This window comes from Nymphaea colorata, chromosome 3, assembly GCF_008831285.2.
Source record: "Nymphaea colorata isolate Beijing-Zhang1983 chromosome 3, ASM883128v2, whole genome shotgun sequence".
NCBI lineage: Eukaryota > Viridiplantae > Streptophyta > Magnoliopsida > Nymphaeales > Nymphaeaceae > Nymphaea > Nymphaea colorata.
Window position 1 is genome coordinate 5,570,916 of NC_045140.1, and position 17,523 is coordinate 5,588,438.

The 17,523-nt window shown below is 40.1% G+C and overlaps 2 protein-coding genes across 2 annotated transcripts; both read left to right on the top strand.

The window, feature by feature from the left end:
* LOC116250946 (uncharacterized) lies at positions 1 to 1,549 on the top strand. Its single transcript, XM_031624951.2, has 4 exons — positions 1 to 333; positions 405 to 575; positions 785 to 955; positions 1,099 to 1,549. The coding sequence occupies exons 1-4, from the start codon at positions 328 to 330 to the stop codon at positions 1,153 to 1,155; spliced, it is 405 nt and encodes a 134-aa protein (XP_031480811.1). The 5' UTR covers positions 1 to 327; the 3' UTR covers positions 1,156 to 1,549.
* Positions 1,550 to 7,360: 5,811 nt separating this feature from the next.
* On the top strand, positions 7,361 to 17,418 carry LOC116251640 (phenylalanine--tRNA ligase, chloroplastic/mitochondrial). Its single transcript, XM_031626020.2, has 10 exons — positions 7,361 to 7,790; positions 7,897 to 8,090; positions 9,560 to 9,766; positions 9,841 to 9,958; positions 10,065 to 10,141; positions 14,365 to 14,544; positions 14,805 to 14,849; positions 15,033 to 15,137; positions 17,018 to 17,131; positions 17,218 to 17,418. The coding sequence occupies exons 1-10, from the start codon at positions 7,595 to 7,597 to the stop codon at positions 17,266 to 17,268; spliced, it is 1,287 nt and encodes a 428-aa protein (XP_031481880.1). The 5' UTR covers positions 7,361 to 7,594; the 3' UTR covers positions 17,269 to 17,418.
* The last annotated feature ends 105 nt before the right edge of the window (positions 17,419 to 17,523 follow it).

The window sequence follows — 17,523 nt, forward strand, 5'->3', positions numbered from 1 at the left end:
GGTGGTACAAAAGGCGGCGACTCAGAAGGAACCCCTCTCCGACCCGTAGTTTCACGCACCGCTCGCCTCCACGTTGCCCGAGGAAAAGCGAATGCTTCAACACCAAGACAGAGAGAGGGAGAGTTAATGTCCACACTGAAGTCTGAGAAAAGCAAGAAAAGGGGAGACAACCAGTAGAGAAAATGAAAGCCCTTCCCTTTCGCCCTCTTTTTTAACTTCATCTCTTCCATCCCCCCCTCTCTCTCTGCTCTGAAAGTTCTATCTTCTTCTTCTCTATAAGACAGCGCCCCCCTTTCCCTTCCCCAATTCCAACCCCTCTCTTTCCTGATGGAGGTACGCATAGAACTCTTTCGCAGCTCTTTCTCTCTTTCTCTCTCTGTGTCACTGACTGTGTTTGTTCTCAGGACATTCACATGCATCAGTTTCCGGCGTTCGGCGATTGGGACATGAACGGCAACATGCCCATCACTCAGTACTTCGAGTCGGCCAGACAGGCCGGCCTTCAACGGAAGCTCCCCGCCGATGAGCCTGTTTGGGACCTCTATGCCCCTGTCCCCACCATCTACCGTTTCAAGGTAAACTCCATTTGTTTTTCTTCTTCCCCCCGCCACCGCTTCCATGCTTTTGCTTCAAACTCGTTTTCTCGATCTCCTCCTTAAGACGTGCTGAGCATACTCCGCCGGAAAGATCTTATCTCTTAGCTCCCACGGTTCTGGGAATGGTTTGGTCTGAGCCGCTGTTGTCTGGGTTTTTTTTTTCTTTTTTTTTCCCGGCCGTGTGACAGGGGAGCGGAAGGGTGAAGCGGGTGCAGAACGTTACGGAGACGTGGAAGCAGGGGCGAGTCTGCCACGTTGCGACGAGCCCGATTCCGGCGCCGGTGAGGGCTCCGAAAGCCGTCGACGAAGATCTTTACAAGATTCCCTCTGAGCTTCTCCGCAAAAACCGTCGTCGGCGGGTACGGTCTACCCTCTCCCTCTATCCTCTTCTGCGGAGTACTTCATTCTGTCATAGCCATCATCATATCATAACTCTCGCATGGCATGCTAATGATGTTGATGACGTTGACGAATGATGATGATGTTGTCGTGGCACATGCAGCTCAAGCTCCTGAGCTTCATCTCCTCCATGTTTCGACGCCGCCGCATATGCTATTGAAGAGCGATGGCTTCCCTCCCGTCCATGATCCATGCATGATGACGATGATGGTGTTTTCATCTCGTGCCATACGTAGAAGACTACATATTGCATGTATTTATCGTATGCTGGTCGGCTGTATACTTATTGATCAGTTCGCAAGCTTGCTTTGAAGTCTTTCTCTCTCTAGATATCTGTGTGGTTTTGTGTGGTGGATGATGATGTTGGTAGGAGTGGGATTCCCCCTACGTACGCCTTCCTTTTCGCAGAAGCATTTAAGAAAAGGAATGGAGGATGATGATGCTAGAAGTGCGATTCCACCTCTGTCTGCTTTCTTCGTTCAAGAAGAATATATCAGGCGAAAGAATGTAATACAAAAACAAGCTTGAAATTATGTTTAATGGTTTTTTTATAATCTCTCTCTCTCTCTCTCTCTCTCTCTCTGTGTGCTTCGATTGATTTTTGATGTGGAGTTGATATGATTATTATGTTGCTCGTCTTTCTCTTTTGAGAATGGAATTGGAAGGGCCAGATGCGGTCGTTTTTCGAAAAAGGAGGCCGGTGGTTGTCTTGCAAAAGAAGAGAGAAAAGCGTGAGAGACTTTAGTTTGGCTTTGAACAAGCCGAGGGGGGAAGGAAAGAAAGGGAAGATGGCTAAAGTAATGGTTTTTGAAGCCTGCCTTTTTTGAGTTTGCTGTTCCGTTTGCACGTGGTTTGGATATTGGCCAATTTCTCTCTCTCTCTCTCTCTCTCTCTCTCTGTAGTTTTTTTTTTTGGCTTAAAAGGAGAAAAGCACAGGAACTTGATCATTGTATATAAATAAAGTAGCAACAACGAGCTCAATTTATGGCAAACTAATAGTTTATGACTATATATATTTAAACGAGTTTGTCGAACTTTAATTGAGTCGACCATCACACTCAACTGTAGAGTCAAACTCGAGTTGCTTCTATTGAGATATGTTGGAGCAGCTCGAGGTTTCATTAGTTGATTAGAAATCGAATTACTTCTTGTTGCCCTGCCCCGTAGGCTTTAGAAAGTTTAGAGATGAAAAGTGATCAGATTGGGTTAAATTGCCTTGTGATACCCAAAACAAGTTTCTCGGTTTTTATCTAGAGAAGTGGTAGCGCGAGAAAGTAGCCCACCTCTTAAAGGGACTCATGTTTGAATTTTTGAACTCACCAAGGGAAGGGCACCGAGGTGGAAAGGGGGAGGCAGTGGGATTCGGTGAAATAAACTACTCATCCTTAATAAAATAAATGAAGTTTCTTTATTTTGGAGATATAAAGCTGCTTCTAATAAGAGAGAGTGAAAAGCATTACACATTTATAATTTGCAGTTTTAGAAAAATAATGTAACATTCATGATAATTGAACACATTATAAAAAAAATAATGCCCAATAAAAATCAAACTGATGATCAGTTTCAAAATCCAACAAGCCTAGACTAGGCCTCTCATGCCAGTTGAGTTATTGACTCTAACCCAACTCAATTGCATCAAGCTCGTTCGTTGACTCGTTTAAGCTTAAATAACTAGTAAGATTCATTGTGAGTCACTTCATGCTTCCTGTTTCGGAAACCAGGTCCATTAATTAGTATGATATTTAATTGCTTCATCGTACGTAATATTTAAAAAACAACGTCAAAACGATTTTCCTATCAATAAATGGATATATATATATATATATATATATATATATATATATATATATATATATATATATTATATCAATGTTTATGTTATTTTTTAAATGTATGAGTTATATAACATGTAGTTGATGATGAACAATGAACAGCAAGCTAATTGGCATAATAAATTCGATATCCTGGGGATTTAGTTTGTTTAATCGACCAACTATGAAATTTGACAAATAGAATATAATAATCTCAAAAAGAAAAAAGTCAGATCATTTGATGCAGTACCTCAAGCGCGCAGTTCAGAGTCCAAAAATGGTGTTTTCTGTAGACTTTCCTCTCTGCGCATACTACCATTCCATTGAAAACAGAATTGACCAATGCTTAGGTCATCCATGTGCATGCAAATGAGCAATAAATGCGTGCGTCCGTTCGTGCTCTGTGTGTGTGAGCGAGCACCCTTGCTTGTACATTGTTTTCTGCCTGAGATACAGTTTCAAATCTAATCACATTATGCTGTCACATCCAAATCTGTTTGTTTTTTCACCAAGGTTGTTGGGGAGGTTTTTTTTTTTACCAAAGCTGCTCGGGTGACGAGTAAAAGATATGTTTTTAGGAGTGAACACGAGCCCCGTTCAGCCTAAGTTCAATCAGCTTGAGCTCGGTGCGACCAATGAAACTTCGAGCTTGACTCGGTAGTTACGTGTTGAATTCGGGCTGGACTCAATTAAAGCTCGACAAACTCATTTGAATAGAATTGATATTCATCGTTACGTGTTGAGCTCGAGCTCGATTCGATTAAGTGTCGACAAACTCGTAAATTCGTTTGAATATATCGACTTGATTAAGACTCGACAAACTCGATTAAGGATCGAGCTCGACTCTGTAGTTAAGAGTTGAACTCGAACTCAACTCAATTATTTGAATGAGTCGACTCATGAACTCGAGCTCGACTCGTTAAGCAAATGATTTGGCTCGAGCTCGTTCACGAGCCAAGCTTTAATGAGTCAAGCTCGAGTAGCTGGACCCACTGTTCACCCTTTAGATGTTTCCCATTATAGCTATATTTTCGAAAAAATTTAATACGGTTTATGTAGAAATTTTGAAAAATATTACTCAGCCTCCATACAAATTTTGAAAATACTACTTGGCCCTCCCAACAAAAAAACTGCCCCTATGTTTGTGTATGTCTGTGTATAGAATTTGTCGATTTCTCTTTCCTCTAGCCTCCCACAGCATACCAATTCAATGCATTGCATTGTGATTAGAAAGAGCAAGATGGCTAGAAGATTTCAGCTCTTACATATTCGCACACACATTTGAACACATGTTTGTGTTTGAATCTATGAATATCAACCAGATGAGCTAACAGCACAAATGTATCTAGACTGATTTATTAACTACTTGGGCAGGTTTCAATTCATTAGAAGTATCGAGTTTGTGATGCCAAATTTGAATAGTTGATGGTCATGAAAATGGAGGTGATTAAAAAGAGGCAACAAAATGATACAAGATTCAACTTTAACTTACAAAAATATTTTGGTAACCCTATGGCAGTATAGTGCTCAAATAACTTTCAAGCTCATATAGGAAATCATACATAGGAACAGCATCATTACTAGTGAAGCAACGTATAATGTGCAGTTGTCACATAGATTCCTTGTTATAGGGGAAAAGGTGTGATCAAAAGCCAACATCTTTTCCTTAGAAACCTTTTGACTAAGTGGGTAGCCAAGAAAGACACATTCTGCATTTCACTAATAAATCATTTTGAAACTTGTAAACGGCGATTTAACAAAAAGAACCTGATTGTTCCCTTGTGTCGTGTCTGTACAGTCGTCCTGTCGGCCCGTGACACTGATAATGCAAACTTATAGAAGGGCTTCATGTGGAGTTTTCCCATTCAAAAGCCAGTGTTTGTCTAAAACTGAGCAAGATCAATTACATTAGATAATAGGTGCCATTAGGTATACCTAACTTTGGGGAGAGTCAAAGAGCATTGAGGTGAGGACATGCACTAAGGTTTAATGTGACCTGTGTGGGCGCCACGGACTTTCTCGGGCTTAGTACTTAATGTGGTCATGTCCTCAAGCTACGTTTATGTAGGTGGGGTTGCAAGTGGTTCGAATCTGGTTTGATGATTTTGTCTGTGTCTTGTGTACCTAATCCGATTTTGGACTGACCTATTGTGCATTTTGTAATCAAATCAACTTTGGCTTGTATCTATTTTTTCTCATTAGAAAGCGGTCGGGGCGCGCTCGAGTAGTGAAGTCCAGTGGCGGAGCCAGAAATTTTTGGTCGAGAAGCACCGTTTCAGAAATTTTCATTTCTTAAGAAACACCGGTCCTTATAAATAAGTAAATATTTGAAAGCATCTATGTCAAAATAAAGAAAGATCATGGGACAGGTGCAGGCAACTGCCCACACAAGCGAAGTATATATTCTGAATAATGTCCAACACTGGTAAGACAATGTGGTGCACCATCCAAGAATTTCACGCATGGGATTTTATGAACTAATCAAATCTAGTTTGAGGATTGTTGTACTGGATTTGCTTTGGATCCAACCTTCAACAAATTTGGGAGTACCGAATATAGATTGTTTTTGTCGCCGTGCTGCAGTAAAGAGAATAAGTTGGCAAACTTTTTGTAAAACTGAAAGTCAGTGAAAACATGACATGAAAATATATGCTTTATGAGTTGATAACTCCGATTGCCTCAATCGAGAACTTTAGGCAGCGTTTGGATGACACCCTCATCTAACCCGGTTTTCTAAGACCATGGTTTTATGAAAACCAAGTTTTTTTAACGAGTTTTACAAAAAGTTGAGTTGTTTGTTTTACAAAACCAAGTTTCATCAAAATTGGGTTTTCTTCAAACCCAGTTTTCAAGGCACCTAAAAAAACCTGATTTATCTAGATATTCTGGATTTTGAAGTGTCATTCAAGTGCCCCTAAAGGTTTCAGGGAGCCAGCTTAAGTGTGAGCTTGATGCTCAATTTAACTTTCACATTCATGGTGTCTGATAATTTATTAAAGGTAGTAGAGCATGACGAGAAACATTAAAAACATAGACTAATGAGTTGATGTATGATATATGATTCCAAGGTAGCAGGCCCGGTATTCGTTGAAAGACCTAATGTGAAAACCTTGGCTTTCTGACAGTCATAATCTCAATCAATTACATCCCAGTGTTTGGTGTTTTCAATTTGAAAGTTGACAGCATCTACAGTACTGCTTTTTTGTATCGAGTTCAAGTAATTATTTGGAGTTGGTACATTCTGATTTGAATGAATCCGTATGCGAGTCTGAATCTGTTCGATCCAGTCAACGCACAGGTAGGGGCTGTATAAGAGCCGTTAGCTTGAGCTCAACCCAGCTCAGATCTTGCTCGGCTCGAACTCGAGTCAAGTTCAACAAGGTCTGCTCGAGATTGACTCGATAGACCGAGTCGTGGGTGGCTCGAGCTCCACTCATTTAAGCTCATTTGCCAACTCCCCATTTGGCCATATCTCTTTTCTTAGTTTTAAGTTTGAAAATTGAGCAAAGCAAATACAACTTAGATTAAACGAGCTTACTCGAGTTTAATTGAGTTGAGTTTGATATCAATTGTGTTAAGCTCGACTTGTTTTGATTCATTTAACTAACTAATCGAGTTAAAGTTGAGCTTAACCGAGCGAGTTTGAGTCAAGCTGGAGTGGGCTCGACTACAGTTAGATTAGATTGAGGAAAAATAAAACTGAATCTAGTAGGATTACATGCCTAACGTTAGTTGCTGTACTTTGGCCTGACGATATCCGTGGGATGTCTACAAACCGGAGTGAATTTGCAGCAGGGGCTATTATTTCATTATTGTTTATATTTTGGATTTTGATTTAGTTCAAACTTGAACCAACCAGAATCCGATCACAGAATGAAGTGGATTTAACCAGGCATCTGATCCAACAGACCTTGTTTGAACATACATAAATGAAAATAAATTTGTCCATGAAATTGGTTTGAATCATTGAAGTTTACTTGCATTGGTTGTCGGATTTAGAGCAAGAAATTGAAATCCAATTTGAGTGACAATTGAATATCAGATCCGGAGTTGTATTCCACTTGAAAGCTGCCAAATTGATGCTAATATTTGTCGTTCAAGTCCCCTCAATAAGAAAGCGGTACACCACGAAACCTTGACGATGAAGTTGATACAAAGTAAGAATCGAATAACTTCTTTCTCTCTCTCTCAATGTAGAGCAAAATGTTTAAAAGACAGATTTAAATATAAAAAAATGTAGTTTTATTTGTTGAAATTAGTTTTATACTTCACTAAACTAAGATTCAAAGTGTAAAAATTGAGAAGAAAGTGCTTGAGTTTGGTTTATGCTTGAGTTTCTGAATCCCAACCTGATACTATGGATATCATGAATTGATTCAGTTTACTAAATAGTTTATATCGCCTAGTTTCGAAGATCGACCATCAATTATACCATCAGTTATATTATTAGTTAGAGAGTAAGATTTCAGTGAGACTGACGAATTTGCATATACACAAATCCGGTCCACAGGCTCCATTTAGGCATCTAATGCAGCCTAGACCACAACTGCTCACTGAACTGGACGGAGGTGAGCTTTACCGAGGACAACCAGCAGGGACTGGGTGCAGAGTCTCCTGACCCACCAGGCCCAGGTGCGCGAGCCCACCCCTCCTCGGTTCACTCCTTCCTCTGCCACCAAAACGAAATCCAAAACGCCATTGAAAATGTGAAGAAGAAGAGTCGAAGCAGGGTCACCACCAGCCGCCCTGTTCCTTATCCGGGTCGGACTTCGACGAGTTCCGGCGACTATGTCGCTCGCTCATTCCATTCTCTGTAAACCCATCTTCTTCGCCAAGCCATCCTCCCTCTTCCTCTTCAACAAGCGCAGTCATGCCTTCCCCTTCTCCTCCTCATCCCTCTCTGCGAGCAAAGGTCACCGCAACAAAGCTACGGCGACGGTGGTCTCCCTCCTGGAGGTTGGTGGTGTCAAAATTGAGAAAAGTGGTAAGTGCCCACTTCGCTGAACGTGTCCCTTCGTGGAATTCTTTTGTAGTTTCTGGGTTATTTGCTTCGAAGTTTTTGATGACGGGTTTTAGTTCGTTCGTTGTAGATGTGGTGAGAGAGGACGATCCGGGAAACAACGTCCCCGACACCATATTCTCGAAGATCGGGTTGCAGCTGCACCGGAGGGACACGCACCCGATTGGGATACTGAAGAATGCGATTTTCGATTACTTCGACTCTAATTACCCGTCTCGTTTTGTTAAGTTTGATGATCTCTGCCCCATTGTTTCAGTCAAGCAGGTCGAGCGTTCTTTCTTTCTTCTTCTGATCTTTCTTCCGTTTCATTGTTACTGTGACTGCCTAGGAAGGCAACTTTTGTTTCTCTGGTGGCTTTGATGCAAGTGGGTATTTTCGGCTTTCGAAACTGAAGGGTCTTACTTTTTGCTTCTTGAGCCAGTAGGGGACTTCTTGGTATGTTTTGACCTCTTTGAGAAGTATAGGAGATAGCCCATTGATGGCTGGAGAAATAATGCTTAGTCGCAGTTGGTTTCCTTAAGGCTAGTTCTGTTCATTCAATTTTTTGCCAGAATCTAGGATCAGTTGGGGTCCTAATTTATTGTCAGTATCGAACTTGTTCTGGTGCTCTGACTAGGTAAGAAGTGGGTCGGATGTGCGTTTAAGCTTTGAGGTGTAGCCTGCTGGTGTTGGATGGCATGCGTGAGAAGTTCGAAGCTGACCATTTAGGAGGGAAATATTCTAGACAATAACATTCAAGATGGTGTTTTCGGGACATAGAGACTATATGACCTCTAGCAAGCAAGAAGCAGAAGCAGACTTAGGATGACATATGTACACAAGATACACCTAACTGAAAGGTTAAGGACATTAGCCACCAAGACATTTAAGATATTATTTACAAAATGATGTGGACAGATCCAGGTAGTGCTATAGCCTATAGGTATTCGAATGAAAAGCTCAGAGGTCAATTTAAGTTGATATTTCATGCAACACATATATTTAAGTTGATATCTGTTCATCAAATTGACATGTACATTATTATGAAATCTATTATGTAGTGTGGAAAAGTTTGTTGTTAGGATCTTCCCTTACCACGTTTTCTATTTCATTAACCAAAATTTTTCTCAAGATCTGTTTTACTTGACCTTCATAGGTGCCACTAATAATAGAAACAGTAGTTTCTTGGCATAATGTTATGCTTAACAATTCTGTTCTATTCATTGTTTTTTCTCAGCCATATAAACCTTAAAATACTTAGTATTTATTAAGTGTTTTAGCTGTCCTAAAAATAGTCTAAAAGGTTAATTGGGAAAAGTTATCTGTATGTGGTCTTTAACTGTCAAAGCCAATACTTTCATCAAGATTTAACCAATGCAAGCTTGTTCATCATATACATGTAAAGCATGCCTTTTGTATTATCTGCTCATGTGTTGGATTCATTTTAGATGCAAGGCCTCAGTGGATAGTCTATTGGTATGAGTTTGGCTTAGAGAATGTATTGCAGTACATTTACATTTTATCAACATTTTTTTTTTAAATCAAAGAATAATAGGTTTTGTGCCCCGATGTTCTTGTGTTATAATGCTCCTGTTCTGTAAAGTGACAGCAAATTACATACTTTGAGTGAATGCTGATGATGGATCCTCCTTTTTGCTTGTTCAATGCCTACATTCTTTTAGGAGTTTCAATGTTTATGGAGAAGGATTTGTTTCTTAATATATTCATTATCAATTTGACCTAATGTTCTGCAGAATTTTGATGATGTACTGGTTCCTCCTGATCATGTCAGCAGGAGCTACAATGATACATACTATATAGATCCTCATACTGTCTTGAGGTGCCATACAAGTGCTCACCAAGCTGAGTTGCTTAGAAATGGGTACACTCACTTTCTTGTTACTGGAGATGTTTATCGCAGGGATTCAATTGACTCTACTCATTACCCTGTTTTCCACCAGGTACTAGTTCGTGCCACTTTTGGGTGGAGAAGTGGGTTATTGGTTTATTTTATGATCTATCACCTGTTCTGCAGATGGAAGGAGTCCGTGTTTTCTCTCCAGGTGATTGGGCAGAATCTGGCTTGGATGGGACTAGCTATGCAGCAATGGACTTAAAGAGGTGTCTTGAAGGTTTAGCACGCCATTTGTTTGGTATACCCTTTATCCATTTGACATTGTTTAGTGTTTTCTACCCCTATCTTAGTATGACACATTTGCTTCATGGGCATCGCTAATTAATTCCTTTTCTTATTTTCAGGTGCTGTTGAAATGCGTTGGGTCGACACCTATTTTCCCTTCACGAATCCATCATTTGAGTTGGAGATATTTTTTCAGGTTTGAAATTAATGTTTTCTGATGCAAAAAATGTGATACCATCATACCAGATTTATGTTCCATAGAGATTGATGAACACAGATTTGATTAGCACCTTAAAGCTTTCTATGTTCCTCTTATTATTTGGTAACAAACAGTATGGCCATGTGTTAACGACCGACTAACAAGCTGCTTACAAGAGCAAGGCACACATGGATAAAAACCTCAAAACTCACCCAGGCAGACCCTAATCCTGTAATCCTTGATTAGGGTTCTCTCCTCCCAGAGGAAATGACCTTCAATTATCAGATGTCTCCCAATAAGACCTTCGACCGATTTATAGCCTTATTTGGGTCCGACCCAAATGGGTTCCAGTCCAAATCACATAACCGATTACTAACAACCCCCCCTTGAAAACACCTTGACCTCAAGGTGTAGCGTGAGAAATGGATGCCAACATCAAAGGTTCCTTGCTTGCTTTCAGGTGGATTGCCAACTGTAAGGACTTGTCTCAGCGAGTCCGCACAGCGTATAGCTGAATTAATGGAATTTTCGTTCCATAGCTTCCCAATTTTGTCATATTTGAATAGCTGCAAGGGAAGCCTGCACTTCAGGTTAATGCAGAACATGAGTTTAGCTGTAGAAGAAAATCTAGAAGATGCTTCACACTTTTTAACAGGACCAATCTTGTCTTATGTCTCATCAACTTCATGAGACTCTCTGGCTGCTGTTTTAGAAAAATAAGTAGTTTGCTGAGTTGGCCATATCTTAGTGTGGATTTGGATATTTTAGTGACGTCTCCAATCCTCTGTGTTTTCTGGAATGGATACCAAGGGAGTCTCCTATACACTCTGTCGTTAAATTTGTCCTGCTATGAGTAACAATTTTGTTAAGAATTGAAGACAAGAAGGTAGCTGCCTTCCGATAACCACTCAATATAACATGGAAAGAGAGGACAAAGAGGCTTTTTTGACATGCCAATTTTCCTTCAACATTTCCAACAGTGCCCCACCTTTTCAACTTGTATCAAGACATTTGTTGACATCACCGAGATGTCATCCATGCAAAAGTCAACTCCAAATTCAAACTGCAACCAAGTTCCCTTAGGAAGAAAAACTGTATCTGGGTTGAAACTTTGTTTGGTAGAGCGTTAATCCATAATAACATCAATCTTAAAAGAAATCATTTTTCTATTGTATGAGATGTATAAAAAAAAAATATAGTTGTATGGTCGAAGCTGGTTGTGCATCACTACTGCCAAGTGGCACACTTCTTCACACTCTTGGACACCAACCCATCGCTCGTGATCATTAGATCGTGGGTCCATATCTCTATAGCTGAATGGAAACAGGGTGGCAATCCTCGTCCCTCTCCGAAACACCAGGGGTGTTGTATTCTTACAGATATCACTTATATCTTGTCCTAACAATGGCTGTTGAAAATTATTAGTCAAAAGCTTAGGCAGCTGATTGACAACATCAGCATACATTCGCCTGTTTTTCCATTTCTCTTGTGTAGCATTAAGAAAAAATCCAGCACCCACACCAAAGTGCCTGTTGTCTGTTTCTCCCTCCACATTTAGACCTCTTGGTGATGTATCTTGTGCAATTAATGCAACACCTTGATAGAATCTGCACGTTGAGCCTCGAACTTGATCATAAAGTTCATAGTCGAGCATGTGAGTCCATGCCACCAGTAGAGCACGGGAAACTTTTGAGAGTCCGGAGGAGGGTAGTAGATATAAAAGGTCATAGAGCCGCTGAGGGTTGGGCTGAAGTGGCAGTACCTCTTGTTGTAAGTTGTAACCCCCACTTCCATGCATACCTAGATTTTTTTGTGATGGCGAGCTGAGTGCGGATAGGCCGATATCTAGTTTGTTATTACCCTCCTCCTAGCATTGTCGAAGTCTATCGTCTTTCGCAACAGCTACTGCATTGATGGCAAGCAGCCCTACTGAATTACTGGTGGAACAGGGGTATTATGCTGCAGATTGTTGGCGCCAAAATGACCTTGCACGGAAGTGTCTTTGCCGTTTGGATTGCCTTGCACTGCTGTATGATTAGACGTCTCTTTCATACGCACCTTCCATTGATCTTTCCAACCTAGCCAATCTGCAACGTCCTCCCTCCTGCTGCCTTTAGAGTTCCTTCTTTTCTAGTTGTTGCATGTGTGCCATCATCGTCGGTATTTTCATGGTTAAGTTCGCCAAATCACTCATCTCTAATCACACAATCCTTCCTCTTCATTTTGTCGGAATCATCTAGGGTTTTTCCCAAATACCCATAGGGGCACCTCCTCTACTCCATCGCTTTGATGTGCCGTCATCTAGGGCACCATTTTTGGACCCTACATGCTTCGATGTCTGAGGAGCCCAACTCAAGTTTTCTAGCCTATCTCCCTGTATTAAACTTTTATCCTCTTCATGGGAGACGGAGAGAATCCCATCGTGCCTATTTTCAGAGTAAACTACGATTGCTTGTTCTAGAGTTGAAATCTCTCCATTCAGACCGACGATTGTTGTTCGACTGACCCCCATCTCATGACTCCTTCTCCTTGAGTTAGTAGCACCCCTTGCTCGCCTTGTTCCTTACCATGTGTCCATAATATGTGGCCATGGGGGCTTTCACAGCTGGTCAACTAGTCCCTCGCACCAACCTTCTGCCTCTTCCTCTTGGCACTCCACCACCTGCAGGAACTGGTGTGCTAGACCTTTGGCCTCTGAACAGAGCATATCTTGGAATCCTCTGCCTAGAAGGGACCTAGATGTTGGCGTCACATTTCTTGTTTTCTAATCCCCGCCAAATGATCCTCCTCCTCCTAATGTGCTGGGATGTTGATGAAGAATCGCTCGGTTTCTAGCCCACCTGCCTCTTGAATTTCTAGTGGTTTACAGGTGCCATATTTGTTGATATGGAGAGTAGTCATCTGTTTTGTCTGCCTCTCTTGAGAACTTGTCTCCAGCTTCAACACTCTTGCTGTCGTCTCTGATTTGGTGCTCGTTTACACGACCGATCGTCTGTTGTGGCATGACACAAAGTGGGGAAACAGTGTCTCCATCCTCCTACCTTCCTGAAAGAGCATCATTGGTCAGTTTCTTATCGAGAAACTCTTCAAGCATCAGATGCATCTGCCTATAGTCTGCTATTAGCGTCTCCCACATCTCGTTCACACCTTTTGTTGTTTGGTAACTCCTTGCTGATGAAATTTCCATCTTCTCCAATTGAGCATCTACAATGTTTGCTGACTGGACCGTCAGAACCGGCTCTGATACCATTTGTTAGCCACCAACTAACAAGCTGCTTACAAGTGCAAGGCACACACGGATAAAAACCTCAAAGCTCACCCATGCAGACCCTAGGGTTCTCTTCTCCAAGAGAAAATATTCTTCAATTACTAGGTGCCTCCCTACTAAGACCTTCGTCCTATTTATAGCCTCATTTGGGTCTGACCCAAATGGGATCCAATCCAAATCACATCACCGGTTACTAACACCATGATGTCACCTCTTATTCCATTTTATTCCTTGTGTTTTCCTCTCCCAATTTGTTTTTAACAATGCAGATCAGATGTAACACTCCTTTCCATGAGTCATTCTGTTGATGTTGGTAAATAATGCACCATCTAAATCCATGGGGAACTGAATGATGCAGTGAGGTATGACATATGGGGAATATTTTATCTCCAATTGCTCATTCTTGTGAAAGAGGATTCCGGTTAAATCTGAAAAATTCTGGCACAACTTTAATGCACACCAAGGTGTTGCTAAAATTGTTCAACCCTGTAATTTTCCATGGACAATTTTCTTATGCAGACTTCTATCAAAATGCTGGTTTCTCTGACTCTTATATAACTCCAGAAATTATTGTTTTATATTAGCTTTCTTTGTGGCAATGCCACTTCTGGGTATACCAGGATGATGCCTGCCATACTTGTCCTGCTCATTTAGTGGATACAAAAAATAGTACTATTCCTCCTCTGTACATGCCAGTTCATCTGGTCCTTTTGCCCTCTCTTTATATGTCTGTGTATATGCATGCATGTACACATAAATTCTATATTGTGTAGTGGTGCATGTTTTTCACTATGTCATGATGCCTTTGATTGGAGGAAGATATTTGCACGAATTCTCTGAACGTAAAAATCTGCCTGCATGGATCTGTAATTCTATTATATGCATTGTCTACATTAAAAGCTCGGTCAGAAGCTGACATTGTAGCTGATTTTCATATTTTTATCATTGTCAGGAAAAGTGGATGGAGGTTTTGGGTTGTGGGGTAACTGAGCAAGAAATATTGAGAAGAAGTGGTCAAACAGATAAAGTTGCGTGGGCTTTTGGGCTTGGACTTGAAAGACTTGCAATGGTTTTGTTTGATATACCAGATATTCGACTTTTCTGGTCAACAGATAAGCGTTTTACCTCTCAGGTATGGAAGGCACTAGATTCTCAGCTGGTGCAATTCTCCTGTTTAACTTGAACATTGTATCTGGTCTCCATGCACTCTTGGCTGTTGTAAGGTCTTGGACTTAAATGCACTTCACCCACTCAAGTTCTTAGTTGCAAATAGGAGCATCATGCTTACTTTTTCTCAGTTTTCTTATATGTGGTTGATGCACGAGCATGCATCCTCTTCTTTTGGCATATTAAAAAACTGTGTCATTGCTTCTTTTTGGGAAATGTTTGTAGTTCTCTGAAGGGAAACTTGGGGTCAAGTTCAAGGCTTTCTCTAAGGTAAGCAGCTATTTCTTATTGTATCCTTAAATTTAACTTGATTTAATGGTTAGAGAATTAGCATGTGCTTTTAGTTCCCACCTGGATAACTGTTTCCAGATTTTTTATAAGCTTGTTCTTCTGCTGCTTCAAACCTAAACTAACTTCTAAGTCCACATTATTGTTTTGAAAATGTGGGAACAGTTCCCTCCATGTTATAAAGACATCAGCTTTTGGATCAGCGATTCATTCACAGAAAACAATCTTTGTGAAGTTGTCAGAGGTATTGCTGGTGATCTTGTTGAGGAGGTACATGATCAATGTGCTCTTGGCTCCCTTTTCTTGGCACAGTATTCTCTGTAAATCCTGTGATGCAGATAACTTCTGGAATTGTTTACATCAATATTTATTTCAAGCAATCTTAGAGATATTTTGGCGATTGTTTCTAGGTCATTGTTTCCCTAGCTGCTGATATTTCAGCTTTCTTACAGGATTTTCTCTTGATGTTACTCTTTTCATTTGTCATCCTTGTTGATGATCCAATATCTTCAAATGACGTTTTTATTTCATTTTGTTTTGATTTTGAGTAAATGCATTACTTCAATTCAAAATCAAAGTTGAAGTCCTTTGGAGTTTGGACTGATCTTAACAACTGTATCAATTTCGAGGATGCAAACACTGGGGTACCTCCAGCAAATGAAAACTAGATTAGGGTTTGTCTAGCATTAAAATTATAAGAACTTGAATCAAGGTTTTGATGCCCTAGAAATATCAGTTGGATTCATTTCATTTGTTATATGTTTGATTTCCTCGGTATCAAGATAAGGATAGAAGTATATGTGAAGAAAGCAGGGATGTTTTAAAAGTAAAAAAATAGTTTAAGTTCATACTCAACCAAAAAAAGGTTCTAGGCTGGAGTTTATGATGCTGAGAAAGAATTTGAACCAGAGTTTCAGGCTGTTCATGATAAATTCGAATTTCGAACACACTATACCCAGTAGACCTTCAGTGGTCACGTACTACCGTTATGAATATAGCTAAAGCACTAAAGGTTTCTTTATTAATAAAGCCAAATTGAACGAGTTGTGGGGAGGCTGGGAGCATAGATGCTTTAATCATTCAGCATGCTAGTATGTTTTATCTTGCAGCAAATAAACTGCACGGTTGAAATGCAACTGAATGTTCGCCTTTCTGTAGAGAACAAAATAGCTGAAAATTAGAACCTCAATTACCAAATGACTAATTTTAGGAAAATCACAGGCATAGGAATGAAAAAAGCTATTTTACAACAAGAAAAATGACTACCAATTCATTGGTTAGTTGAAAACTAAGTGAGAAATGTATGATGAAGTGCTGATGCTGCGACTTTGAGAAAAGTACTTTCTCAGATCAGTCCATTCCCATTTTTCTTATGCCCTGCATTATTTACTTCTGTTGCATGATTAAGAAAAAAGTAACCACTCTATGAGTGCCTTGTTTAGGTTTTATTTTCCAATATTTCAGTCTTGTGGCTTCCTTAAAGTAGCAATAGTTTTTTTTTTATCATGCAATCAGTATAGAAGATGATAAAGAGCATGAGTAGACGCTTGAGTTTTCACCATGCTGTCAACCTTATGGACGGAAAGTTGACAACTTTTTAAAAAGCAAGCTTTGTTATTCTTGGGGTTTATCTGGTATTCACATGAAAGAGAACATCGTAATATTTCCTCTGATTTTGAGCTTTTGGCCGTAAGCCAACATTTTTGTACATAGGAATTTTGTGTTTTGAGAATGCAAAATTCAGCTAATATGAATTTACTTTTAGGAGAGTGGCGTTGCAGGTGGGCAGTCTCATTAGTATGCACTTTACACAAAACGGATGTTTTTGTCTTTCAAGTATTAGTTGTATGGGCACAAAAGTAACTGTCGTGTTTCCTGTGCTTTTTTGTCCTTCTCTATCGTGGCTCGGTGGTTGTCATATTCTTCTAGTAGCCTATATAATTCATTGCTGAAATTTCATGGGTACCTTCAAGATTATTTTGTGAATAAGGTTGCTCTCGTTAGGTCTCTCTTGGCTCTTAACAAAAGATCGTATGCCTAAAATTCCAATGAAAAATAAATGAATCTGGGCTTCCAATAAATGGTCTGAGAGACAAGGTGCGTTTAAGTTGATACTGGATCCCAACAATGCATTTTTTTTCTTTTTTCAGGTGCAGCTGATTGATAACTTTACAAACAAGAAAGGAATGACAAGTCACTGCTACAGAATTGCATACCGTTCGATGGAGCGTTCCCTCACCGATGAAGAAATAAATCAATTGCAGGTAATGAAATTAGAAACACAAGGAGCCTAAAACTTTTATAATCCTTTATTTATAACGCTGGCAACTGGCAATTATTTTGGTTGCAGTTCAATGTTAGAGAACAAGTTCAGACGAAGTTGAAGGTGGTTCTAAGATGAAGTCCTCCTCCACTTGCGAAAGCCATTTGAGCAAAATAATTAAGTTTTTCTCCACCCCAGCCCCCTTAGACGAGAGGAGAAGAGTGTAGAATTTTCACCAGAATCTTATGACAAGTTTTTACCATTAAAAGAGAAATGAATTAATTGAAATTTTCATCTTTCCATAAAGTGTGAGAAATTTTCACATTTCACGCGGCATTATGGGACCTACTGGAAATTGTGCTAAATAAAATGTTTGGACAGAATCCTGTCCAC